The sequence below is a fragment of the Brachyhypopomus gauderio genome, chromosome 21, assembly GCF_052324685.1.
Source record: "Brachyhypopomus gauderio isolate BG-103 chromosome 21, BGAUD_0.2, whole genome shotgun sequence".
NCBI classification, from domain to species: Eukaryota; Metazoa; Chordata; class Actinopteri; order Gymnotiformes; family Hypopomidae; genus Brachyhypopomus; species Brachyhypopomus gauderio.
The window spans coordinates 1,248,495-1,276,101 of record NC_135231.1 but is presented as its reverse complement, the minus strand read 5'-3'; the positions used below and the strand labels follow the sequence as shown (position 1 = coordinate 1,276,101).

At 42.2% G+C, this 27,607-nt stretch overlaps 1 protein-coding gene across 4 annotated transcripts in view; it reads right to left on the bottom strand.

The window, feature by feature from the left end:
• Positions 1 to 369: 369 nt before the first annotated feature.
• The window catches only part of LOC143484827 (neuron navigator 1-like), a 62,161-nt gene continuing 34,923 nt past the window's right edge, over positions 370 to 27,607 (bottom strand). For 3 of the 4 annotated variants that reach the window (XM_076983779.1, XM_076983778.1, XM_076983776.1), the window contains exons 4-26: positions 25,354 to 26,101; positions 24,720 to 25,073; positions 23,547 to 23,674; positions 23,208 to 23,381; positions 23,029 to 23,081; positions 20,546 to 20,569; positions 14,810 to 14,887; positions 12,957 to 13,040; positions 12,386 to 12,497; positions 11,688 to 11,806; positions 10,208 to 10,371; positions 9,973 to 10,135; positions 9,508 to 9,697; positions 7,982 to 8,079; positions 6,469 to 6,561; positions 6,184 to 6,352; positions 4,489 to 4,724; positions 3,980 to 4,134; positions 3,803 to 3,874; positions 3,385 to 3,581; positions 3,154 to 3,272; positions 2,431 to 2,631; positions 370 to 2,309 (exon numbers count right to left, since the gene is read on the bottom strand). In XM_076983779.1, the coding sequence (XP_076839894.1) occupies positions 2,214 to 2,309; positions 2,431 to 2,631; positions 3,154 to 3,272; positions 3,385 to 3,581; positions 3,803 to 3,874; positions 3,980 to 4,134; positions 4,489 to 4,724; positions 6,184 to 6,352; positions 6,469 to 6,561; positions 7,982 to 8,079; positions 9,508 to 9,697; positions 9,973 to 10,135; positions 10,208 to 10,371; positions 11,688 to 11,806; positions 12,386 to 12,497; positions 12,957 to 13,040; positions 14,810 to 14,887; positions 20,546 to 20,569; positions 23,029 to 23,081; positions 23,208 to 23,381; positions 23,547 to 23,674; positions 24,720 to 25,073; positions 25,354 to 26,101 (3,827 nt within the window). In that variant the 3' untranslated portion in view covers positions 370 to 2,213. The remainder of the gene's footprint in view (positions 2,310 to 2,430; positions 2,632 to 3,153; positions 3,273 to 3,384; positions 3,582 to 3,802; positions 3,875 to 3,979; positions 4,135 to 4,488; positions 4,725 to 6,183; positions 6,353 to 6,468; positions 6,562 to 7,981; positions 8,080 to 9,507; positions 9,698 to 9,972; positions 10,136 to 10,207; positions 10,372 to 11,687; positions 11,807 to 12,385; positions 12,498 to 12,956; positions 13,041 to 14,809; positions 14,888 to 20,545; positions 20,570 to 23,028; positions 23,082 to 23,207; positions 23,382 to 23,546; positions 23,675 to 24,719; positions 25,074 to 25,353; positions 26,102 to 27,607) is intronic. The other variant, XM_076983777.1, reaches the window with a different exon arrangement.

Here is a 27,607-nt window from a genome sequence, read left to right as displayed (position 1 = left end):
AAGTCGTGTTATTTCCCGGTGTGTGATTGTATTTAGACACTTAATGCTCTGTGTAATATAGTGTCCTCCTTTAGTCCCCGTTTTGTATATTGTTGGATTACTAGTCTTGTCTTCCCGTGTTTAGTTTTGTGTTATGCTGCGTCAATCTTGTGCCCTCCGTGTCTATTCTGTGTTAAGAGAATTTATAAAGAATAGTCTTATCTTTACCAAGTAAGGTACTGTGTTAAGATCATACTGCATATGCCAAAATTTCAAGTTGAATCCTTCTTGGTCTATTGGAATGTACTTTTCATCTATGTACTAGTTTTTTTAACACCATTTTTGGTTATTTATTCATATCTAGCCCACCAGACAAATTGTTTTCTTCACTACTGATGAGAGAAACAGCTTACCGTTTGAGACTGAATCTGTGGAACAAATGCTGTGAGCTCTAATTTAACCCACCAGGACAGATTTGATCAAGGTAATATCAGGATATGAAAGTTCGCCTGTTATATACAGAGAAATATGGATTTGGAAAGAAGAGATCGGGCATTATTAGAAGAATGGCTTAGTTTATTGCTTGCCAGCAAGTTTTCTAAAGTTTTTTTCTTGCTAGGTTACAAAAAAGCTTGCATTTTCACAAAAGCATTCATCTCAACACTTAGCATAGGTATTATTAACATTGTTATAGGTTTGCATGTATTCAGGCACATTTCATGATGTTAAGCAGTTAACACTCCTACCCACTACTACACTCTTCTGGATTCACAAGATTCAGAATCTATTAAGAGAAGTGTGAGTTCCATGCACGAAGAACAGCCCTGCTACCAAATACTGTTGTAACAGCATACAATAACTGAACGCATTTGATATTCTGTGAAATACAGAAGATACATTGCACATTGTTTTGTATGCTTAGCAAAGTTAAAAAGGCAGTTTACTGGTTCTCATGTGTTAGGCAATGAAGGGGCGGTGATGCTGGAATATGTCAATACAGAGGAAAGTACAAAATGAAGCTAAGACATTCACTTAAATACAGACATGGCGGATATATGTGTCTTTGTTACTTTGTGAAAATGCTGTTTACAAACGACCACATAAAATGCTTCAGCAAAAATGCTACATTTTAAAGGTTAATTTTTATGAGATTAACAGCATATAAATATAGTAAAAAATCAATTAATTGTTCGTGTCTATTAATTTTTATGATCCATTCCTTTTGCCATATAAATAGCACCAGCATGTTTGAATATTGTCTTTGCTACATTTGTTTGTCATTAAACCCCCCTACACTGTTAGCTAAAAAACAAGGAGAACCTGATCTGTTCTTTGTGCATTTGTCAACAGCACACCAAAAATATGCATGCAAGAGCAATTGTAATGCAGTAAGAAAAATGTATTGTTACTGTCCTACAAGTGCAAGTTTTATCTTATTAAAAATGGTACATTCAAATGTGAATACTATGATGGGTATGGGCTACTGAGATGAAATGAGCTCTAAAACCAAACACACCCAACTAATCTAATAATAAAGTCACCTCAACAAAAAGTCAAAACCAAACATTTAAAAGCCATCATCATTGGTTAGATTAGCACTGCTGTTGGCTAGATGTTTTTAGGTGGGGGGATCAATTTTAACTAGCAGTTATACTGAAGTGCATACACTGGCAACAATGATACACTCAGTACACCCATCCTAGCACAACACCCACTACAATAGTCACTGCTGTGGTCTGGCACACAGATAATAGCCAGTCAACCATTTTGCAGAGGGTGGTGGACAAATTATGTATGCCAAAGCAGAATTACAGGATGTAATGTGCAGTGGACGTAGGTGTGATGCTTCTAATGAAGTGTTTTATGCATCTAAGTAGCTTAGACTGGTAAGTGTCAAGGAAGGTGCCAACACCCGTGACATTAAGAAAGGTATGTGTATGAACTTTCTTCACTTCCTTGTGCAGATGTGGCATATTATTTCCACCCTGAAATCTTAAAAGTGGGAATTAGTTACAGATTAGTTACAGTAAAAGTTGCACAGACTGTCATGTACTGATCAAATAATCACAGCAAATGAAGACAATGGCACAATTACAGTATGTTATATTTCCTCACATTTGATCTACATAGCCTTCATGGTTTCCAATTTGTACAGTTTACAAAAAAAAAATACATTTAATGTATCGTATTACCAGCATTAGTCATTAGTAACTAAGTCAAAAAAATTTTCAAGTTCATTGTGGTGTTTCAAAATTGGGAACCCCTGAAATATCACTTTCTGGTGACTCAGTGTAGTTGGCATAGTCCTGGAGTTTCAGCAACATGGTCATCTAAGTGATTAGCAGACAAAAGAAAACCAAACAAACACATTTATTTCAAATCATTAGGCAAATAACAATTTAACATCAATTGAAGTGTAACACATACTGAAGACTTATTGAGGATTCTCACCAGAGGGTCTGACTCCATGGGAGGAAACTGTGTGTCTTTAGTAGACCGGTCATTGCTAGGCTGTGAGAACATGGTGTTGGGACCAGCAGTTGGGGGAGGGAGGTGGGAAAGCTTCACCTGGTCCTGCTGGGCTGAGGGCCAAGGGAGTGTGTCCCTCACCCATTCCACTGGGTCTTCCCATGCATCTTTTTTACCATGGACCTGTAACAGAAGACCACAAAGTAACGACACACACCTGCAGAGTAACACCAATGGGCCCCAAGGAGGGTTGCACAAGGGGGAACTCTTGTAGTTCAACGAAGGCTGACCCAGGATCCAAACATCAGCCCATGCATACAGCCTTCCTTTTGTTACCGAGCTGTATAAGTAAGCAAAGAGTTTACCCTTTGAATAAACTAACTTCCTAACTCTCTGTGAGGTATTGATGGAGAAGGTGGAGTATGGACCATCCTTGTTCCAATCGCACACTTGCACCTCTGGGGACCCTACTCCAGGGAACCAATGTCCCTATGTTTTATAAGCCTAGTTATTGAACATGAAGAAACTTTGATTTAAACATGGATGTGCTCTGGGGAACTAGTATACGTATACTGTTTTGTCATTGTGTTATGGGAGCCAGATTTACAATGCCTCATGTCTAATGAATTGCTATTGTGGTGGACCTCACCAAAGCAACATGAATGACTACTTGATCATCATCTGAGAGGAAGACATTTCTCTTACCTTCATACCATCCTTTGCTCCCTCCTGCAGATAGGGAATAATTGACTGATTCCACAGGTCAATAAACCAGGAACGAAATTCTTCTATTGTTACAGGACATGAAAGGAAAAAACATGGACCTGCAGAAAGAAGTGTCATGTTAAAATGTAACCTCATGCCAGAAAAAATAAAAATCACAAAGAATATTCTTTCAGAAGAAATTTCATGCATTGATGGAAAAATACAGCATACCAATGAGGAAATCGGCAGTGCCGTATTTCTCCAGAAATGTGTGGAGGTGGTACCAGAGCTTTGAGACCCAGTCCAACACCTTCATCATCTGCCCCTCACAAATCAGGATCTCACGCTCAGCTTCAATCAGCTTTCTATGCAAGTAACGCAACAAAAAGCCATTGATGGGCTCTACGTTGTTGGAGAAGGTGACCATCCTGAACAGGAGATAGAGGGCCATGTAAGCAGCAAGGTTGTAGACATAACCATGTTACAAATCATGTGCAATTCTAAGTGATGTTTATTTAATTTACATTTACTGAAATAGTGCAAATAAGTGCAAAACTTCAATAGTTTAAGTAGATAAATAAGCCTGTAATATACTAGCTAATATGTTGTATTTCCTAGCAATTTCATTGCTGTTTTAGTTACTGAATACCTAAAACTGAGGTGCAGGCCATGGTTTGGTGATATCTTCACAGGCTGGTTGGTGGTTCCAATGATAAATGGGCTATTATAAGTCAATAATTATAATTAGAGATGTAAAATATATATAAGTAAACAAGTAATTCAAATATTTAGTATTTTATTATTAAATATATAATATTTATCTTACCATTTGTAATATTTGCACGTTAATGTACTGTGGACAAGCTCACTAATAGAGGACGCATCATTGACATCATCCAACACAATGACCAATGGAATGTCTTCTGCATTGCTGTCATGCTCTATCTGATTGGCCAGATTTGACAAGTACAGCTGAAGCTCCTAAACAAAATAATGTTCAGATGAACATTCAAACAAAGAAATTAATTACCGTACATTAATTCACACAATGATTGTGTAAATAAACAAAGTGCATTTGAGTAAAAACAAAATGGTGATATATAAAACAGAATTATATTTTGATGTTAAAAGGCAGTCCATCTACTTTGGAATAATGCACTCATTTTCAATAATTAAATGGCCAAGTGCTGAGATGCTGATTAAAAAGACTTTTCAAGCAAGGTATAAGTTACTAGTTAAAACACAAAGCCAAATATTAAATTTCTGGTTTTATTGTTATGACTACATCTCACTGATTAATTTTTATTTATTTATTAGATGATCAAATAAACTAACCTTGCTGGTTTGCTGGTGCATATTGAAGGTGATGACATGGCCGTGCTCTGCCTCATGACCACTCCTCTCCAGTAGGTAGTTGGCCAGACAGTACGTCAGGTGGGTCTTTCCCGTTCCACTTGGACCTGACAAAATCAGCCGCCGGTGCTTTATCAACAGACTGATGTAGTGCTGCATCATGGATTTGGGAATGAGTGTTTCAAACACAAGACTGTCCACTGATTTTTCATTAAATCCTGAAAGGGTTTAAAAAAAAAGAGTGAAGGAGGGAGTGAAGAACAGAAACTGATAGTAAAAATATTAAAATACAGGCTGGGGGAATTAAACATAATAAGGGAAAAGAATTTAAGTTACTGGGACTACAGCAAAAACAGCAAGAAAGAGAATTTGTGCATTGCACTATGGGAATACAATTATGCCTGTTTATATAAAGACATATACAGTGCGGAAAATAAGTATTTAGTCAGTCACCAATTGTGCAAGTTCTCCCACTTAAAAAGATGAGAGAGGCCTGTAATTGACATCATAGGTAGACCTCAACTATGAGAGACAAAATGTGAAAAAGAAGACCTACAAGACCACTACTAATCTCCCTCGATCTGGGGCTCCACACAAGATCTCAGCCCGTGGGGTCAAAATGATAACAAGAATGGTGAGGAAAAATCCCAGAACCACAAGGGGGGATCTAGTGAATGACCTGCAGAAAGCTGGGACCAACGTTACAAAGGCTACCATCAGCAACACACTACGACGCCAGGGACTCAGATCTTGCAGTGCCAGACGTGTCCCCCTGCTTAAGCCAGTCCATATCCAGGCACATCTGAAGTTTGCTACAGAGCATTTGGATGTTCCAGAAGAGTATTGGGAGAATGTCATATGGTCAGATGAAACCAAAGTAGAACTATTTGGTATAAACACAACTCGTCGTGTTTGGAGGACAGTGAATGCTGAGTTGCATCCAAAGAACACCATACCAACTGTCAAGCATGGGGGTGGGAACATCATGATTTGGAGCTGTTTCTCTGCAAAGGGACCAGGACGACTGGTCCGTGTACATGAAAGAATGAATGGGGCCATGTATTGTGAGATTTTGGGTGCAAACCTCCTTCCATCAGCAAGGGCAATGAAGATGAAACATGGCTGGGTCTTTCAGCATGATAATGATCCCAAGCACACTGCCAGGGCAACAAAGGAGTGGCTTCGTAAGAAACATTTAAAAGTCCTGGAGTGTCCTAGCCAGTCTCCCGATCTCAACCCCATCAAAAACCTTTGGAGGGAGTTAAAAGTCCGTGTTGCCCGCCGACAGCCCCAAACCATCACTGCTCTAGAGGAGATCTGCATGGAGGAATGGGCCAACATACCAGCAACAGTGTGTGCCAACCTTGTGAAGACTTACAGAAAACGTTTGACCTCTGTCATTGCCAACAGAGGATATACAACAAAGTATTGAGATGAACTTTTGTTATTGACCAAATACTTATTTTCCACCATTATTTGCAAATAAATTCTTTAAAAGTCAGACAAAATGATTTTCTCAATTTTTTTTCACATTTTGTCTCACATAGTTGAGGTCTACCTATGATGTCAATTACAGGCCTCTCTCATCTTTTTAAGTGGGAGAACTTGCACAATTGGTGACTGACTAAATACTTATTTTCCCCACTGTATAAAGAAAGTTGAATGAGTCAAAGAGACCTTTGAGAGTCACAGTGATTAGTCCAGACCCTTTATTCAAACATTCACAGGGAGGGCTCGCTGGGCTCTCTGATCCCAGGAATCTTCTGCTCTGATTTACATTGTAGCTGTAGATGGAGTCTACAGACAGACCCATACTACTACTTGGGTCCACCTTGGAAATGTAATCCTAACAAAGAAAGTCAAACTACAAATGAATCACATTCATATTTGCAACCATTTAGAATTGAAGAATTGAAGTCCATATACTTTAACTATTAAAAGCTTGCATATAATGGAACTCACCTGGAAAGCTGCAATGATGAATTTGTCTAGTGTAACCCAATCAGTTCTTGAGTTGATCAATACTGATCCTATATAGAAATCCTGCTTTTTCACCTGATAAACCCAACAACACAGGTTAGCAAATTGCAAAGGTATCTACATTCAAAAATAATTAACCAGTATATACATACTAGACACCCAGGACCAACCAAAATAGGAAATATGCTTAGCATCCTCTGGCACTGACAAAAAATGCCTTTTTTTATGCCTTTTCTTAGCATCATCAGTATTCCCTCCCTGCTTTCTCTCCCCCACCTAGTAGTGGCAGTGATCACGTAGTGCCCCTTTAAAGGTCAACCATCCCTGTGATCTCTCACCGTGGCCTGCCCACCACCACTGTCCTAGTCTACCCAGTGTCCTGGGAGGCTCCACACATCTGTGCCAGGCAATATGATCCACCTTGCTGCCTGGCTCTCAGGCTCTTTGAACTGCATGAGCAATGTCAGCAAATTGTGATCTGTCCGCAGAATGAAAGGGGATGCCATAGAGGTAAGAGCCATTACTAGATGTAACAGTTCTCTCATCATACAATAGTTTTACTTTGACTGGCTCATCCACCAACTGTTGTAGGCCACAAACATCTCAACCCCACTCTGTGCCTGTTAGACGTTGGGAGTTAACATATTAGCATCAGTGCTGTCCTCTGATCACAAAGAACTCCCTGCCTACTCTGGAGAACACCATCACTGCTGCACTGTGTCCATTAACCAGTGTGCCATGGAGTGGGCCACCGCTGCACTCTTGTCCGTTTTGGCTGGATCTGTTTCCACTCACAGTTCCACTCATGCACTTCCTCAGAAACAACCGGTTTACTGCCTCGCTCCAACATGTTCATTTATGCATGTTGCATATATATGCATATAGCAAAGCCTAAAAGCCACAACCTTGAACTGCCAACGTCTGGTGCCTATCGTGAACACTGCCAGAGAGCTGCAAGATGACGTGGAAGTAAATACTAGTTGGGCTTAGTGACAGCGTTCAATTTCAGCTCAGCAGCCAGGTAGGCTGGTGCCTGGTTGTATGTTGTAAGTTGCATGTTTTATGTTGCATCAGCTTTTCCAGCACAATGTGTTCAGCAAGTATTGCAATGCTAATTCCTCCTGTGCAGCCTTCTCAAATGATGAGTATGCCTGCCAAACCCTTGTACGTAGCTCTGTGGCCAACATACTGAACCGCTCTCCCTGTAGTCTTTATCTCTCTTGGAACAGGTGCCAGATAGCACTAGCAGTGCCTGCCTAAAATGTCGCTAGAGGGCTGTTGTCAATGCTCCTGGGCCTAGACAGTGTTCAAGTGAAATTACCAAAGAACCAGTGGTCTACAGACATCGACACCTGGACAGGAATCAGGTTTCCTGACATTCACTTTTGCAAAGTCTGAAAGGCATGCAAAAGCCTAGTTGTATATGATGGCAGGTTTTGATGGTAAAATGAAGGTGATGACACTTGGACTTGTTATTTGGACTTGGACTAAATACCTCTCCAGATAGCTTCTTATCTGTAATATGCACCAAGACTCTGAGTCGAACTTCATCACTTTGGCAGGATAAATTCATTGCCTTCATGGATGCAAAGTCTAGAGAGTGAAAGGAAAAGGTAAATCTGACAAAGCCTCATTCTTTTGAGGTTAAACACTGTAAATTAAGGCCAGAACCAATTGCCACATTTCAAAGAGTGTGACAACACTATGCAGTGGAATGTCATTTGTGTGAACTTTAAATAAATTAAAATAGAATTAGGAAGTCATCATATGAATAAATACAATGTTACTGCAACAAAATATAATGCAGAAATTCAGTGTGTTCATGGTTCATCCTCCCCCTCCTTGACCCAAAATCTGTCTCTTAAATGATGCTGATTCATTACTGATATACGTCTGATCCACCTGTTCTGCTGTGCCCTGTTCCCATGACAATGCTGCCGCCCCATAGCTTCTATCCAACCTGTCACCTGACCTGCTGAACTCCCAGTCTCCTACTCTGTCTACTTCAGTCTTTTGCCCTTAGTGCTCCCCAACCCTCTGCTCATGTTGCTTCCTTGTTGTATGCTGGACTGGAACCTCAATTCACCTAGGGTTAGTTTTTTTTTTTCATTTTGTACATGAAAAATTATATTTAATGTGAAAAAGTGGTATCAAGTGGAACTTAACAGACTTTTGCTTTATACTGAATGTCACGGTGAGGGGGCCGGGTCGCCACCAGAGGGCGCGCATCCCGGCCAGCAGGCGATCCCAGCACACACCCCCGAGCACGCAACCACTCCCACCGTCCCATTCACCCGAGTACTAACACCTGTACGCAATTATGTTTCCCTCTTTTTTAAGCCCGCAGGTCGTTCGGTCCAGTGCTGCACATTGTCCCGCTGGAAGCCACACGGGACCTCTAGCTCGTCGTTTGAAAGCTACATACGTCCTTTGTTTTTGCTTATTGCCTGTTTTTCGTTGTCTGTTTTCGTTGCCATTGACATGGAGAATAAACTCCCTTCATTTCAACCTGTGCCTCCGTCCCGACGCCCCCGGCGTCACTCTGAAGAGATTATCCAAAAATCATTTTTGGAAGTCTATACATATTTTAGGTTTAATGACAAACTTGTATATGAATAATGAGTAATATACACTGAAGGTAAAACTTAATCACTTTAAAAACATACCTTATAGAAAATGTCTAAAAAAAAAACAAATTCATATTCAATGTAAAAAAAATAATAATTTAAAAGTCTAATTTTATCCCATTTGTGGGACAAAAATAAAAATGCTTGCACAGTGTAGGGCTAATACAAAAGAGAAGTGCCTACAGGTCTTGAGATTGACCGTGCCAAAAAGAGAAAAATGTAAAATCAACCATAAACAAATAAATAAATAAAATGTAAAGCAGTCTGTAATCATGTTACACCAATGATAACTCAGTTGTTTTTTATACATTGCCTATTACACTCGCAGTAACAACACATTGCCTGTGTCAATGCCTACATTGTAAATAATGTATATGAAAAGCAGTCAACTTACTGGGCACAGAGCACTCATAGAGGCTGAAGCTCAGGCTCTTGGTGAGTTTGAGCTGGTTGGACCTTAGCACAGTAGGTGGTCCATATGGCTGAGAGAGAGAAGATATGGGGGGACCACAGTGCAGCAACAGTGAGGATGGAGCATCTATTTTCAGCTGGTCATTCTCTGCTTTCAGATTTTCCACTGTAAGCTGAAAGGGAATCGTGTCATCATTCTGTCCAGATTTCTAGAATGTTTTGAAGGAATATTTCTGTTTCTGAAGGAACATATTTGCCAGTATATTCTAACACTATAATGGATTAAATCTAGTGTTCTAACTGTTTATAATCAGTGATTAGTCCAAGTTGCATTTTAGGTGTGTTTTTCCAAAAAAAAGTACCACGTTTTCCACAGAATGATTGATGTGATGTTAAAGAAAGAAAGAAAAGTATGTGAAAGAAAGTATCACATAAAAGACCGACAAACCTGCATTCTGTTCATGACCCCTTTCAACTGTTCTAGTTGATGGGCTGAGTTTAGTGCCTCTAGACGGATATCCGTCAGCTTCATTTCTTTCTCCAAAAGCTCTGAACGCAACTCAGATACAACCTTTTCTCCACTCTCGTGCTCCTCTTGTCCTTCACTAATTCTGCAGCACAAACATGATTGTTTATAGTTTCTCAGGTAAACAACTTCACAGAAAATTTAACTGTTCACTCACGCAGAGAAAGAGGTGGTTTGGAGGGGCATGGGCTCTTCTCTCTCATGGGCCTGGTTGCTGGGGACAGAGTCCTCAGGAGTGGCAGTTTCTTCAGTGTCGGAGTACAGAGCATCAGCCTTTGTGCCCTTCTTAATGGTGAACGCCTTGCCAAGGGAACTCCGTAACTGGAGGGAGACGGAGAGAGATGGAGATAGAGATAGTGAGAGATGAATATGTAGACAGGTAATGGAGTCAATTATATTAATGTAGCAAAACAGCCAGGAGAGATTTTAGGATTATAATGTATTTATCTAAATTAGATAAATAGATAGATATTTAAGTATTTAGGTATTTATCTTCTCATCACAGGTAGTGTGAATGTAGTATCATTTCACAAACATAAAAATTATTGTTAGACAGCAATATTTTTACTGCTTATTTAAGGAACATGCAATGGTGGTTTTTATGTGGCTATTGTTTATTCTCTCACCAGTTAAATAAAAAGGCCTCAGTGACTTAAGCATGTCACAATTTAACTCCTTAAAACATTTTTTACTTTTACTGTTTCAGTTTGGCCAAGTGTTTACTGATGATTCAAATTTTATTTAAATGTTTACACAAAACAAACATGACTGAAATAACACTTTGAGTAGTCCTTTATAGATGATTAATAAACTCCCAACAGTATCATGATCATTTACTTCAAGAATCCATGAAGTATCACTGATATGTCTGCTGAGTGTCTAAAACTGACCACTCAAATGGTCACCAAAACATTTATTTAGTTTTAGACAACTGTATGTATATTACAGAAATAGTTTAAATCTTAAATATGAAATGAAAGGTGTGAGGTTTTGGTATTATCACGGTGGGTCAGCCCAGACGCCACGAAAAGGGCGCGCGCACACACACTCCTTCCCTCTCACGCACGCCCACTCCGACACAGCGCACACCCTCTCATTCCCTCTCACGCACGCCCACTCCGACACAGCGCACACCCTCTCATTCCCTGACACTCCTTCCATCCCAATCACCTGAGTATTGACACCTGCCACTGATTAGACTCGGGCTCTTTAAATGCCCTCAGGTTGCGTCATCCAGTGCTGCGCATTCAGCCTGCACCCCTCGCCTCGCTACGTGGGATAGCCTGCTCTGCACCGGACCTGCTACTTCACTTCATCAAGTATCCTGTTGTGTTTATTCTGCCTTGTGACCTGAGTGTTTGCTTTTGAGCAATGGATAATTAAAGCCTTTCGCTCACAGCTTACGCCTCCTGCTGCCTCTGTCCCCACGTCACAGGTATCAAAATTTTGTGTTAATTTGTACAGAATGCTCACCTCAATGCTCCCAGTAAGATAGTGAGCTACTGGATTTACCTTACGAAAATCTGCTGTGTTTTTGAAAATTCGTAACCATTGTAGTGTTTTTAAGCAGTAATTTTGGACCAAACGGTAAGGTCATCATTAGTATAAAAAACACCTGTACTTTCGTCTTTTCATACCCAGTTCTTTTTCTTCTTCTTTTTAGCATCCCCCTTCAGACTGCTCATACTTGAGTGGCTGGAGATGCTGTTTAAACTGGAGATGCTCTCTGATGAGTTCTGCCTCTTGATTCGCAGCTCTAAAAGAGAGAATGAGGCAAAGCAAAAGTAAATTCATGTTGTGCAAGAGTTAGTGAGACAGATGTTGAGCTTACCTGATGAAAGTGTGCTGTGCAAATCCCTAAACATTTTAGCCATCAGACCTTATCACTATATATCATATCACTGACATGTCACTATAGACTAGCAATAGACATTATTTATACCTCTAAATAGAATAAAACAAATGTACATTTGGAAGCAGCCTGCATTTTGCTTGCTCCATTACCTCAAGGCCGAATCTTGTGCGTCAACGTGGCTGCCATATTTTCATAAGGAAGATGCATCTACTAATTCATGTAGGCAGGAAATCCATGCATATAATAATGAGAACATACTGAATTTTCAAACAATTTACAAATGGTTTGGTTTGTTACAAATATAAGATATGTATTTATGGAACAGGCTACTTGGTTCTCAGAAGAGACATCATATTGCTTTCTCCCCATTCCAAGAACTTCAAAGCTGAGAAAGCAGTAACCATCACAGTTCTTAGCATGCTGTTATTCTAACAAAAAACAACAAAAACACTTCTTTTAAGAAGTTAAAACAGGGTTTACCTTTGGCAGTGACATCAGGTTTGTTCAGGGCTCCTTGTATGACATCCTGTGCCTCTGTGTTCTTCATTTTCAAATGTTCTATGGTATCCCTCAGCTCCATTAGCTCGGAGTCCTAAAGGGGCAAACACCATCAAAGACACCATTTATATTTAAGAAACATTAATGCTTCTTAAACATATATCACTGTTCCCTCAACATATGTATTGTAAAGCTGACCTTTTTGTTTTTTGCCTGTCTCATTGTTGCATGTGCCCCACATTGTGTATGGAGGCTTGTGAACCTGCAGCATGTTATGAAAGGGGACCCTTCATACCAACCAATCCGCTAGTTCTGATCTGGTTGAACACAGTGACCTGCCTCTTTCATACGTCAGTTGGTACTGGCTAGGCTACAGTTATTTCAGGTTAATTTTGTTCAGCTAATTTTGTTATAGCTCCATGTTGGTGAATTAAATACACTGGGTCATTATTAACATATTCCTCGATTTTCTTAATGTTTAGTCAGTAACCGACAGTCTACCTATTTCATAGTACGTGTCTGTCTGGTAAACAGTGTTTCTGACAGTGGTTACCTTCTGTTCAGCACTGGCTGAGAGGGTCTGCAGGCGGTTAGTCATCATGGTGAGACTCTGCTCAAATGCTGCCACCAGGTTGGCCTATTGAGGTGGGGAAGTGTGGGGGGGTTAATTTAGAAAACACATAGCTGACAAATGCCCATGTAGTGTCTATATCCATATTTTTGTAAGAAAATTTGGATTTAAGCCTCCAATGAAATACACAATGATCAGCCACTTCATTAGAAACGCTTCTTTACTTTTTTTTAATAAGCTTGTGGGTGTATAGTTAGAGACAGTAGCTCATTTCTTGAGCCCATCCTCCACCAGCAAGATATGGATTCTCAGTATATAATTAAAATCTTGATGGTCTCCCAATCACACCATCGTTAACAGTTAATGATCTTTTTGCAATTATGAATCACAGTCTTTTGTTCGATGCTCAGTAAATAATATTTCATAGAAATAATTTTTCTAGGACAGCCTTTATCCACCTGCAAATAAATTGCAAATATTAATAACCTACAAAATTGCAAATATTAGGAGCATACTATCTTTACATGTCTCAGAAAAGATAGATGTGCATTATTCACTTCCAGATTGAACAACTGGAATACCTTTGTGACGGGCGGGGGTGAGCAACTAAAAGGAAGCGATCACGCCAAGTCTCAGGGAAAAAGGATGGTTTAATAGAAAGTGCGCAAACCAAAAACCCGTGCACTATCTCCAAATTAAGGATATAATGACCAGCGGTCAACTGGTACAAAGACAAGACATATATAGGCAAACAAACGACCCTCAGGTGAGACGGATCACGGGCTCCGCCCACCTGAGGGACGCACATGACGTCACTAAACAACAACAACAACAACAGCCGCTGTGGACAGAGGCGGCCGGTAGGGGGCCGCCTCACCGTGACAACCTTACTATTTGGTTATACTACAGATATTTTCTCTCTCTAACACTAACACTCTAAGTCTCTAACATTATGGAATAACCTTCCTGTCAATGTTTCAGACTCACACAGAAGTATTTAATTTCTCAATATTTAATGTTAGGCTTGAAAACCTTATTTTACAGTCAGGCATTTTCTAAAATACCTCTCATCTTTGTTAAATGAGTAGAACTAGGGGTTCATGGGTATTAAGATATATAATATTGTAATCTAATATAATATAATAATCTGGGATGTTATGATGCTGTCACTGTTTGTCGTTCAAGTTTGTTGACTGAGAGTGGCAGAGTGCTGACGTTCCAGGGATCCTGTCTACATTTCTTTCAGGATCGATCCTTACACATTATTGCTCCCTAATTTACACACTCCAGTATCTGAACATGCCTAATACTCTATAGACAGTGTACTACAGTGTTCTACTAAGGCCAGTTTGAAAACTATGTTCTTCTGAATATTATGCTTTACTCTTTCAAAAAAAAATAAACAAATACCAAGATAATTTTAGCAAACTGAGAGGTGACTGTCAGAGAACGTGAGAGGGAAACGAAGAGCAGCACAAGCAGCACAGACAAACTTGCAGTTCTTTAGCCCTGCGGCAAACAGGAATTTTAGGATAGAAAGTTGAGGTAACTTTCTCCTGATCTAGACAGGTACTGAAAAGAAACTAAACAAGGATCTGTATGTCCTTTACACATCAAACAGACCCACACAAGCATTGCTCGGCATAATGTCTACTCGAATCATCTGACATATTTCAAAGCTCTTAAATATCACTAAAAATCTCAACCGCATGCGAGGGTATCAAATCACAGTGAGATCAAGATAAACATCAGTAAGAGGCAAATAGCAAAATTAGCAAAAAGCTAAAATAATTACTCCAACACTGGGGAAATTCACAAGCTACAGAGATACGTACATTAGCAGACAGTTGAGAGGTTAAACTGGCCACCTTCTCCTGAGAGGACTCCAGCTCTCTTCTCAGCTTACGTATTTGCTGTAGATATAAGACAAAGAGCAATTAGTTGCAAAACCACACTTACCTGAGGTGCCAATACAAAAATTAAAACTACTGTAAGTATCATACCAATCCAGCAGGTGGCAGCACCACCAGCAACATATAGACTTTCTTCAACAGAAGGAAGAGGGTGTGTCCGATAGCAAATTTAGGTGTTTTAAATACCTTCATCAACAAAACCTCATTTTCTCTCTAGTTTGCTCTTTACCAACATTACACCTTTTAAGAGAGGCTCCATCAACTCTGGCCTGTGCCAGACTCTCAAACTCTCAAACCTGAGCTGGTATATCTATCTCATCAATTAGTGCAAATTGCAAGTGCTATTTTGAATGTATTTGTGCTTGGTATTCAATCAGTTTTGTTTAGATAATCATAATCAAGATTTGTACACTGGAAGCTTTCTTTTCCTTGCATGCAATCTCTCTCGCCTACAAAAAAACATCTCGCCTTTCCCAGGCTCAGACCACTTTATTGTTAGTTATCAAAACTAGCACCATTATACTTTGGTCTGTAATGTTTGAATACATATTCCAATATTTTTTTTATTCCTGTTTAATCTTCGGGTCTGGGGTAAAAAGTAAAAAAAATTACATAAACATTTTAGGTTTATGTACTATATGTGTTTTATACACACACTATGTTTTATACACGCACTCCTTTATAATCGTGTGTCCTGTCATCAATAGATTAAAATAAATAAGTACTGCGTCCTGCTTTAAAAACGTGATTTGAATATCTGTCACGTGCTGCATGCCGGCGTGATGTTGGACACGCCCCGACACGACGCAATGCTGGCGACGGAGAGCGATTTTATCGCTTTCGGTGTGAATGCAGTTACTCTGCTGTTCAAACTCAGCACAGATGCATTTGCTTTGTTCTCCATCGGGGAATCAAGATAACAAATCCTGCATTATACCATTTACTAAATTGTCTGTGTTGGTATCATTCAGATTGTGGTTGATGTCAATACTTTCAAAGAAATTTTAATCGTTCAGAGATCAATCATTAGTTACTTTCTTTAGTTAAGAAAGATTGTGATTCTGGTTTGATTAGAATGAGACTGTTTTGAATGATCACGGAACAGCTCCGGACCCTTCTCTGTGGGCGTGTCATTATGTCGTCTGCGTGCAGATATGTCCATGTTTGTACTTCCGTGGGTGTGGGTTGTTTGTGAGCGTGTTCGTTTGTTACACCTGTGCCTTGTCTCGAGGTCACGTGGGTCTGTGTAATTCACCTATTTAATGTGCGTTCGCGCGGTGTCGTGTGCTCGTCTTTGTCTAAAGCTACGTGTCAGTGTGAGTGTGTTAATGTGCTGCTTGCGCTCTGCACTGAGCTTATTCGTATATTCTCATTAAATGTTCGTTGTTCACCGTAATCGTCTTGGTGCCTGCTTCCCACACCCAAGCGTTACAGAAAGACGAGCCGCAAAAGAATGCCAGGATACGCCACCCGAGCACCGAAGGGGAAGAGAAGAAGCCGGCACCATCACGGCTCTTCCCCAGTCCGACGCCGCGAAGCCCCCGTCACCGAGCGGGAGATGAAGCAAGATCCCCTCTGCACTATATGCTCTGCGCAGCTCAAGAGTCGGAGGACGCGGAGACGGCGGAACACTTCCGCCAATCCGCGGTGCACATATGGAAGGAGAAACACCCCCCTGCGTCCCTAGAGCCGCCACCTACTGCGGTGGGCAGCCGTGTGTGGAGGGAGGGGGAATTCAAGCCCCAGCGCGCGGCTTCTCCCGTGCGTGTTCCTGAGAGTGCCGAGGAGAGGAGAGAGGAGGTGTTTCTCCAGGCGGCGTGGAGAGAGGGACTCCGCGCGAGACCAACCCCCTGGCCGAAACCGAAGAGGGCACGGAGGACCCGCTGGTCGTCTACGCGGGGATGGTACGTGCCAATCCTCCCGAGGACGAGTCCGAGGAAGACGGCTCGGAGGAGGAGGAGTATCCCCCCTCAGTTTGCTCAAGGAGCACGGTCTACTACGGGGAGGAAGACGTCAGTCCTCCACCGTCGGACTACGGCGAGGAGAGGGAAGACTTCAGTCCCCCTTCGTCGCTGCACCCAGCCCCGTCGGGAACCGACGAGCAGAGCGAGGAGAGTGAGGGGAAGAGTCTTCGGTCGGTGAGTTCGCTCTCGACCGTATGCAAAGGGGGTGGGAGCGGACCGGACAGTTCGCCCGCGTTGGAGAGTGGGGACTCCTGTGGGGAGGAGCCCATGGACCACTCCCGATGTGAGACCCCCGCACAGTCCATGGACTGGAGCGTGGCCGAGGAGGAGATGCCGGCGATGGACACCACCCCCGATACCGGTTCCAGAGGGGGCTGGCGTGGCAAAGGAGGGGCTTCCTACGGGGGGTTCCCAGAGAGGGAGCGCCAGCAGGCTTATAGGGCGGCAAGCCCTTACGGCACTCTCGGAGGAGGGAGCCGCGGACCCGAGAGGAGGGTTGCCGCGAGACCCGCCGGTCGCGCTGCCTCCAAGCGGAATGCAAGTCGCGCTGCACCTCGCGAGTCCGGCAGGTGTGCGTCCCCCAAGCGGTCAGACAGTCGTGCTGGACCTCGCGCGTCCGCCAGGTATGCCGCCCCCAGGCGGTCGACCAGTCGCGCTGCACCTCGCGCGTCCGCCAGTTGTGCCGCCCCCAGGCGGTCGACCAGTCGCGCTGCACCCGACGCGTCTGCCAGCCGTGCGGCACCTGGCGCTGAGCGGGCGGAACAGGCGGGAGGAGAACCGCCTCCTGCAGCATCTCCAGCCTCCGGAGCTTTCTCGCCGCTACAGGCTTGGCCCAAGGCGGGAGGCGTGGCTCCGGGGATGAATGTCTGTGTTCCTGTGTTTTTGTCTGTCCCCTTGTGTCTCCCTAACCCGCTGTTCCCGTTTGTGCCCTTCGTGTTTGCTGTGCCGGTGTGCGTGTTTGTCCTCGTGCCCATGTTTAATGTTTTCTCCCCTGTCTTCCCAGGGAGGGTGTGCTAGAGCGGTTCGGGGGTGACAGCTCTCGGAGGCTCGTGATTCCGGCGGCTCCGGACCTGCCCGTCGGTGTTGGTTCGGGGCTTTCCAGCTGCGCGGGACGCTCCGGGAGTAGCGAGCCCCTGGTGGCGGGTTCTGTCACGGAACAGCTCCGGACCCTTCTCTGTGGGCGTGTCATTATGTCGTCTGCGTGCAGATATGTCCATGTTTGTACTTCCGTGGGTGTGGGTTGTTTGTGAGCGTGTTCGTTTGTTACACCTGTGCCTTGTCTCGAGGTCACGTGGGTCTGTGTAATTCACCTATTTAATGTGCGTTTGCGCGGTGTCGTGTGCTCGTCTTTGTCTAAAGCTACGTGTCAGTGTGAGTGTGTTAATGTGCTGCTTGCGCTCTGCACTGAGCTTATTCGTATATTCTCATTAAATGTTCGTTGTTCACCATAATCGTCTTGGTGCCTGCTTCCCACACCCAAGCGTTACATGAATTAATTATCTATTAGATATTTATTGAGACAATTAATAATTGAAGCATAGTAAATTATATGTACTTTAAAGGATTAGTAAGGGAAACCTCTACACTACTATAAGGATTCTCATTACCACACATTTCTCATTACCACACATTACCACGCATAAGATCAGTTTTTTTTTCCTTTTTCTCAAAACTATTTGAGAAACAAGCAGATTACATGGCAACAGGCCATGTGACAGTCATAATAACAAGCATAGGGACAGAGAACACAGCAGGGACCAGGACACAACCAGCAAAAGGAGACAGGACAGGAAGAACAAGAACAGAACATGGACAGACACACACATTAAAATACTTATTGTGCATACTAAAAAAACAAAATGAACCAAAAAAGGTTTAACTATAAGCAGGACTTAAAACGTTATGATGGTATACTGGTACTGAAAAACTGCTGTTTGTAGGGATGCAATTGCCTACCTACAGTAATTCAAGCTAGACTTCCTGCTTATGCAGTACTCTGCAGTCTTTTGGCCCTCAACTTGTCTATTGTAGTGTTAACTTGGAAACCATAATACATTAGTCCATTTTTATTAATTCCCTGCAACTGGGCTGTGTTCCTACTGCAGTCGAACTGCATTAGGGTCATAGCACTGATAATATGAACAACAAATTACTAAAACTTTTTTTTGATGTTTCAACATATTTTGATACTGGCAAAATGGTTTAATTTAAATACAGCAGGCTTTCAGACGTTAAATATTTGTCAGACTTGCCAACAGAAAAAGCATTTAGCAACTCATAGGATAGAATGATACACAGTAAGAAAATAATATCCTGAAATACAGAATACAAAAAATAATAAAATTGTGATTTATGCAGCAAGTTGAATCATCAAGTTGCAAAACTGAAAACATAATTGCACGATTGATAAAATAAGGCATATATGAGAACATACCTTTGCTGTATATATATATATATATATATATATATATATATATATATATATATATATATATATATATATATATATATATATATATATATATATATATATATATATGTATAACATATGTATGTTATAAATTCAAGCTATAAGCCTTGCTTACAACTCACATAAATCACAGATGACAAAGCTCTGCTCTGCTATGTTTTGGCCCAGATCACCCACTGCCTCAAGCCACTGTCCTACACCTTTGTGACTGGCTCATCCACCACATTGAGGTCCAAAAGCAAATCTGTTACTTAGATGTTTTGGCTCATTTAAGTCTCCGTCTGGATTCTCAGCTCCCTCCATAAATGTGGATGAATGGAAATCTGCAGCATTTACTGCATATAGAGTGTTACGTGCATGTGCACATTTGCCAGGGTTTTGTTTTTCAGGAGATGGACTGTGGGCGGAGCCTGGCCTTTTTAAGACGCCACTAGGGGGAGAGAGAGAGAGAGAAGACCTGAGGGAGACCACAGAGGAAGAGCAGCTTGGGCCATGCTGCTTGAGCCTGAAATTGTTTGCTCTAAACAACCTGGAGTAAGGGTTGAGCTATGAGCCTTGTAATAGATGTTTCTGTGGGATTATGTTGTTTGGTTGTTTTTGGGGCTGGACAAGTAAGGTAGAGCGCGCTCCTACATATCCATCACGTAGGCCTTATCTTGTTTAGATTCAGTAGGTAAGGGGCGGACACCCACTTTGTATGTTTTAATTATTAGAATAGGTAGATAAGGATAGTTGTGTTTTGTTTTTCCTTGGATTAGAGAGGTAGTTCTTGTTGTTTTGGGTTTCTAGCTTAAGGTGTGTTTGTTTTGTTGTGTTCTTTGATTTGGTGTCGTCCAGGGTCCAGTCTTATTTGTTTTTCCTCATGTTATTATAATTATATACATATATATGATCTATATCCCATAGTAAACAGATATTGACCTTGGGAATTTTGTTGTGGTCTTCTCTTCTACATCTCAGTCTCATCTTCATCCATTTCCACCTGATTGCCATCTCCACTTGTTACATACTCCTTTCCCCCCCCCCCCCTAGACCGAGCTTGAGGGGTTTGTAACAAGAGATTAAAACTATTTTGCAAATGTGATATAAAATAAACGTTTCAGACATTTGCTGACTACGCTGAAAACTGGAGGGATTTTGAATGTGCTTATGCCATGATGAAAAAATTTAATATAAGACAAAGACAATAAGGACAAAATGAAAAAGACTGAGAAAAGAACTCACTTCCCCTTGTATCCGCTCTTCAGCCTGAGAGAGTGCAAGGAAGAAGAAAAGCTCATTAGTGCGCTACTCTGTCATATTACAACCAAATCTACCATCACTGAAGTCACATGGAGTAATGAAATGAAAACAAAGAGAATGGCTAGTTTAATTTCTTAAACTATTATTTATTATTGTTATGTGTCACGCCCGTAGCGCGGTGAAGGATGAGACAGAATCTTTGGTAGAACTTATGTAACGTTTAATGTATTACACGAAAAGCGCAGACAGCGCACATAAAACAGGCACACTCACAGACACGTATGACTCAGACAACGACGAGCACAGGACACTGTGCGAACGCACATTAAGTAGACAAACCACATAATCCCCACGTGATGACGAGACGAGCTACAGGTGAGACGAATCAGCACAAGACGCACCCGCACCCACGGAGATCCACTGACGCAGACTAGTAAACACAGACAACGTAAACACATGCCCAAAAGGGAGGGGTCGGGGACCTCAACGTGACAGACGCCCCCTCCAAGGGCACTACCCGTCCCGGGGTACCAACAGGACCAAGTGCCCCGAACCCACGACGATGGGCGGATCCGACGCGCTCAGTCCTGCATCTGGGAGGTGACCGCCCTCGGTGTCGGGTCCGCCACGAACAGCCTAGAACACCCTCCCTGGGAAGACCGGGGAAAACACGTTAGACATACATAACAGGACATTTACAAACACACAAACAGGTACATTACCACACAGCGGCATGAGAAGGAAAAGGAGATTGGGCAGACATACGGGAATACATACGAACACTGGGACAGACACACACGTAAACGGCGCCAGGCTGTGCGGCAAAAGGAGAGCAGCCAGCGGAGAGAAGCCGGGAGCTACGGGTGCTGCGGTGGGCGGTCCTCCTCCTGCCCTGACTGGTCTCTCCACTCGGTGGACCACAGGGAAGTCCCCCTTCACCTCGCGATCGCCCTCCGGACCTGGCAGTGGGAGCGTCTTCCTCGACCTCCATCTCCTCCTCACTGCCCAGGCTCCAGCTCATGGGCTGCTCCGGGCTGCCACCCTGGGAATAGTACATTTCGCTTCCCTTGGAGCGTTCCGGGGATACGCCCACCTCCGGACTGTTCCTCCCCTTCACAGTCCCGGCAGAGAGCTCAGAAGGAGGCGGACTCTCTTCCTCCTCCTCCGTGTATGAACCGTCTGCGCTCTCGGAGCCACCCGAGCACACGGACGCAGGGTTGTCCCCTTCCTCCTCCTCACCATAGTCCACGGTGGGAGCAGAGCACACGGAGGGCGGACAGTCCTCCTCCCTCTTCCTCCTCGCTCGGGGAGTCTTCCTCCCCAAACTCGCTCTCCAGGGTCTTCTCCGTCGAGCAGAGTTCGAAGGAGCCCACCCGCAGTGGCGAGAGTTCCCTGGTGGGAGAGGCGTGTCGCTCCTTCCAGATCCGCACCGCGGACTCGCGGAAGTACTCCGCCCTCTCCGGGCAGGATGACTCCCGAGCCTGACGGAGCATGAAAGCACACATGGGGTCCTGCTCCATCATCTCGGGAGTCACCGTGGCCTTGCGGTGCTGGGCAGGGGAGGGGGCATGGTTCCGCTTTCTGGGTCCTTTGCCCTTCTTTGCCCGGGTGGTGTAGCCTGGCATGGTGTCTCTCACGGCTCGTCGTAGCGCGTCAAAAGATGAGACAGAATCTTTGGTAGAACTTATGTAACGTTTAATGTATTACACGAAAAGCGCAGACAGCGCACGTAAAACAGGCACACTCATAGACACGTATGACTCAGACAACGACGAGCACAGGACACTGCACGAACTAGACAAACCAAATAATCCCCATGTGATGATGAGACGAGCCACAGGTGAGACGAATCAGCACAAGATGTAACTGCACCCACGGAGATCCACTGACGCAGACTAGTAGACGTAGACAACGTAAACACACGCCCAAAAGGGAGGGGACCTCAACGTGACATTATGGTTATAGTGTTTTTGGCATGTCAGTACTTTGTTGACAGTTAACAGAAATGAAACAGTAATTCAAAACCATTGTGTTTGCTTGTATTCTTAGCTCTTCACTTAACATATCCTATCCCAGACCTATCCTTTGATACTGTAGTCCCACAATGTTCTTTTTAATGTCTTTTCAGTTTATTCTATCTCAGCAGATAAAGAGTTTGAAATGGCCTAAAGGAAACTCAAGAAAAAAAACTTCCCAAATTTACAGTATAACGTATATTTGTTAATGCTTTCATTGCCCTTGGAAACATGGCTTATTAGTGCAAACTGTAAGAATACCTTGTAAGAGAGACACTAAATTATTACTTTTAGTGCTACTATTGATGAGTGAAAACTAACCCAAGGACACTTATACAAGCTAGAGCCCTATAAAATGTCAGCACACATTAAGTCATGCTCTATATATGATTCTTTCATACTCAAACTTTGTTGCATGTGTAATGAGTCCATGTTCAGGGCAATACTTACTGAAGAATAACTGGAGGAAGCACTAGACGTCAACGAGATCACTGAGCCATGAACTACAAAGTGAGAGTGGTTGTTTTAGTTTAGTCTGAAACTACAAAACTACAAAGGTGAAACAGTCTTGCCTACTAATAAGGTTACTGCAGTAACCTTACAGAAACACCAAAGTCCTTTTCTCTCACCATCGTCCCCAGGTTCTTTGTCCATGAATGATCCAGAATGGATCATGCTCTTGGGACGTTCGGTCAATGACAAGGTGCTGCCCAGCAAGGTCTGGTACAGGTCACAGTCAGAATCATGGATGGGGATGCTATTGGACCGGGTCATCTGAGGGATACACGTGCCGGGGTGTGCAACTTCAACAGACAGCAGAAGGTCCAGTAAGTATGCCATTATATGACATCTGCTCCCCATTCACACCAATAATGCACTAATTAGAAGTCATTTTCAAACTGGTACTATGTGGTACTATTGGTACTATAGTATGTTTAAAACTCCAGTCAGCACAGGCATGTACTCACCAGACCTGATCGGTGGGATCTTCTGTGATGGAGATGGTAGTGAAGAGGGGCTTTCTACCTCGGTCATGTTCATGATCGTGTGTGAGTCACACCCCTCTATATCATCACTCTGAGAAGAGTCATACTGACTGAGGGGCAAAGAATGGATCACATTATTTCAATTGTATTGGTGAATTTTTCATTTCATTCATGGTGGGAAAAACCATAATAGACACTGAATCATCTTTTTTTATTACACCTACTGTAGGATGTTGATACATTTTGTATCTGTAGAGAAATGTACAGAGGCTACTCTGTACAGCATACTGGCATCTACCATGACAAAGACAGTGCTATACTAATCACATTGTAATGAAGTGTGACCCTGAGACATGAAATTTGCTGTGGTCACATTTTTAATACGATCTGTAGATATCAGACCTGCAAAGTAAAAGACGTGAAACAGTAATGTGGGAAGGCTTAGCTTGGAAAGTGTAAGCAGTTTTCAATGCAAATAAAACTGGCTGTTGTAAAGACTCCCTTATGAGGTCCTACAATAATACTATCATCAGATATTAAAGAAAAGCTAAGTTCTATCAAAGCATGTCTTTTTATAGAACATTAAAACCAAACAGAGAGGATTTTGTGTCACGGTAGGTCGGTCCCAACCCGTGAGGGAGACCACACACACACACACACACACACACACACACACACACACACACACACCCACTGATTCCAACCAACATCTTTAAATGTATTCAACTGATTTTTTTCTCATCAATCCACATTCAGTTCTCAATGAGAAAAAAAACATGGCTTAGGATTGTTTTGTAAAGGCATTTATATATAAAAAAATTCAATTTTCATTAGTATTGAGACCTTTACATTTAAACTTAGTACTTGGAGATAACTTGCTTCTACTTCAATAAAATTATTTAGTCATATGTTGGAATCCTGTGTAGAAATTGTATAAGCATTTCTGTGAGTAATGTGTGTAGACTGATTTATGATAAAGAAAATTGCATCTCTTTTAGAATGACTAGAATGAAGCGTATGTAAAAGCTGCATGTTGATTGTAAAGCATTGGGTTCCGACTTAATTCCAAGTTAACTTGTCACAGCTTACCAATGGCAATCTTTAATATCTGTCTTTCAACATCATTGAGAAGCTTCCACACTCACACTCACTTACACTAAACTGTCTGCTATAGGTGTTAGAGAGACTTTGTTGCCTGAAGATCTGCTGTTTCCCAGACTTTTCTCTTCATGCTTTGCTCTGACCCTGGGGCAGAACACAGGAGAGGAGCCTGGGAGAGTCTCTTGCTCTCCTGTTGAGCCAGAGAAACAATCCAAGGAGTTAACACTGAGAGTGGGAACAGGGCTAGGAGTGAGCCCAGAAGCAATGGAACTGCGATCCAGGACATTGGAGCAGGATAGCACTTTGGGAGGAAAATGTTCTTTCATGTTGACTATGTGGCAGTGCAAGCTGTTGGAGTTGTGTTGAACCAGGTGGATGGGTTTGGACTGGGACTTGGCACTTGAAGGCCTAGGAATACAAAGAGAGGTATTAAGAGTGTCTAGAAACACAGCAGGCAAGAAATGGTTCGCAGGACTTACACTTCTCTGAAATGCAAGTAAATGAAATGTAGAAAATATAGCACTTTGAAAAATGAGAAGAAACATTTTGAACTGAAATAGTTATAACTGTTTACTTTTTAACTGTGTAAATTTTCTCATAAGTGAAAAACACGATGGAACAATTTAATTCAGTAACTGATTATGTGTGAAACATAGTCAATAGGTGCTGATAGGGTTATTAGTCTTACCGTTGAGAGCTTGGATAAGGCAGGTCAGAATATTTCCCCCGGCTGTAGGACTGCCTGAGTCCCAATAATTTGGAGGGAGGATGTACTTTGATCTCAGTGTATGTAGAAGACCCATTCTTCAGTTCTCCATTTTCTCCACATTCAGCTTTTGACACCACCATCTTAGCTTTAGCTTTCTCTTTTTCCTTGTCTGTCTGATTCCCTAAACTGAATCTGTTACAACCGCCACTCAGTTCCTTCAGCTTGGACTGGATTTGCACTGGTTTGAGGCTGAGCAGACTACCGTCTATGTTACTGCTAACTGGACGCGCTCCTGACTGATTTCCAGGTAGATTCATTGTGCTGGGCTTTGAAGGCCTGGGAAGACTACGATAGCGGATGTTTTTACATGAGTTAGGAGCTAAGACCCCCTGATCAGAGTTTGACACATCAGAGCTGGTTTTAGCATTGCTGCTACTAACACTTGGGGGTTTTAGGGGAATGCTGGAAGACTTGGATGTTTTGCCCATGGTTGTAGAGATTCCTGATACAGAACTGACACTCGGTGTGAGAACAGTAGCAGTGCCAGTAACTGTGGGAGGCTTTTTGAACCCAAAGGAGTAGCTGGATCCAGTAGAAGGTTGGACAAAGCCAGAAATGGATTTGTGATTCTCGCTGTGATCCTTCTCTGCATCCGAACATGAACGCTGTAAACCAGATGATTTTACTGTCATCTTCGCTTTCTCCACATTGTGGTCATTCTTTGATACTGCAGAAAGATGTGAATAACCACAAAAGATATTGTGTTAACACATAAAATGCATTAATTATGCCAGCATTTGTAATAACACAGTACATGATGAAACATAATTCATTTAATATACCTGACATAATTCTTATATTTTCCTGCCATTGACTTCAGTGTAGATTAAATCATTCACACTGCAGGATTTAGACTTGCAGGTTCAGGTCCAGATATTTAGTATGATTGATGTTTCTCAGGACTCTGCAAACCTCTTCAGTCGCGCATTTGAACAATTCACACATACCAACTGAGAACCAATTTGCAAGCCCCAAGTAAAAGGCACTTTGCATCAAATCTGGAGACATTCGAAAATAAATGTTTTGTTTAGTAAACTCACATTCTCTACATAAAAAAAAATTACTCTGTTTTTTCACTGTACCAGACACCAGTCTCTAATTGATGTTACATCCAGAGCCTACATTGGGTCATAACAGTCAATGGAAAAACATGCACAACACCTGAAAGTTGGGGCATTTCTGATTTGTTGGTATATTTCTCTGTTTAGGAGAGGCAAAGAGGTGATTCACAATGTAACGACGTCAACATCCTATTGCTTCAATCTATGTATGAATTTGTTTGGCCAAAAGAATTCTAAAACTTCACGGTTTTATTCATGCATCTCATCATGAAAATCTACTAGGGTTAGCATTAGTTAGATGCAGGTTTCAACAGTGCTCATAGGCTCTTTATAAGAGAAAATACAGAGTGGACAATTTGTGCTTCCTCAGACTCCCATCCACGGATTGGTCGGTCATCACTGGGGAATTGATTCTCACCAAGAAATGTAACTTCCTCTGTGTTCAGTGAGGTATCTGAAATTTTGGTTACTTGGTGGTCAATGAACTGTTCATTCAGACCACAAACATCAGACCATAAAGAAAGGCTGAACAGTTTAATCAAATAATGCTTGTCAAAGATGAATTATGGAGTTCCATGCCCTGAATCTCTAACAGCTGTGGTAGGGAGAGTTCGGTATGACAGTATTTCGGTATACCACGGTATTTATATATGTTGACAGTACATTAACTACAGTGGCCTTTTACCAGTACGCTACAGAAACAAATTTGCAAACAGCAAATCTGACAAGAAGGGTAGGTACAACACACAGGAAGTGCTTGTTGCTGAACTTTGTGTCAATCAAACTGGAGTGAGTAAAGCTAATCCATGTTTTGTTTAACCCATTTTAAACAGTTGGCATGCTTTAGTTTTCTTGTGTGAAGTCATTGGCACTAGCTAGCTTGGGATGTTAATGAAAGTAAAGTAAATAAAAGTAAGACTTTAAATGCTTTCTGACTAGCTAGCTAACGTGTACAGACACTTTCATTAATATTTTCATGTCAATTAAACTTTCAAATGTTAATGAAAGTAAGTGGACTGTAAAAGCTAGACCCCCCCAGGTAATACTGTATACCACCGTATAAGCTGAACATTGTATGATGGTATGAAAAAGATCAATACCACACAACCTAG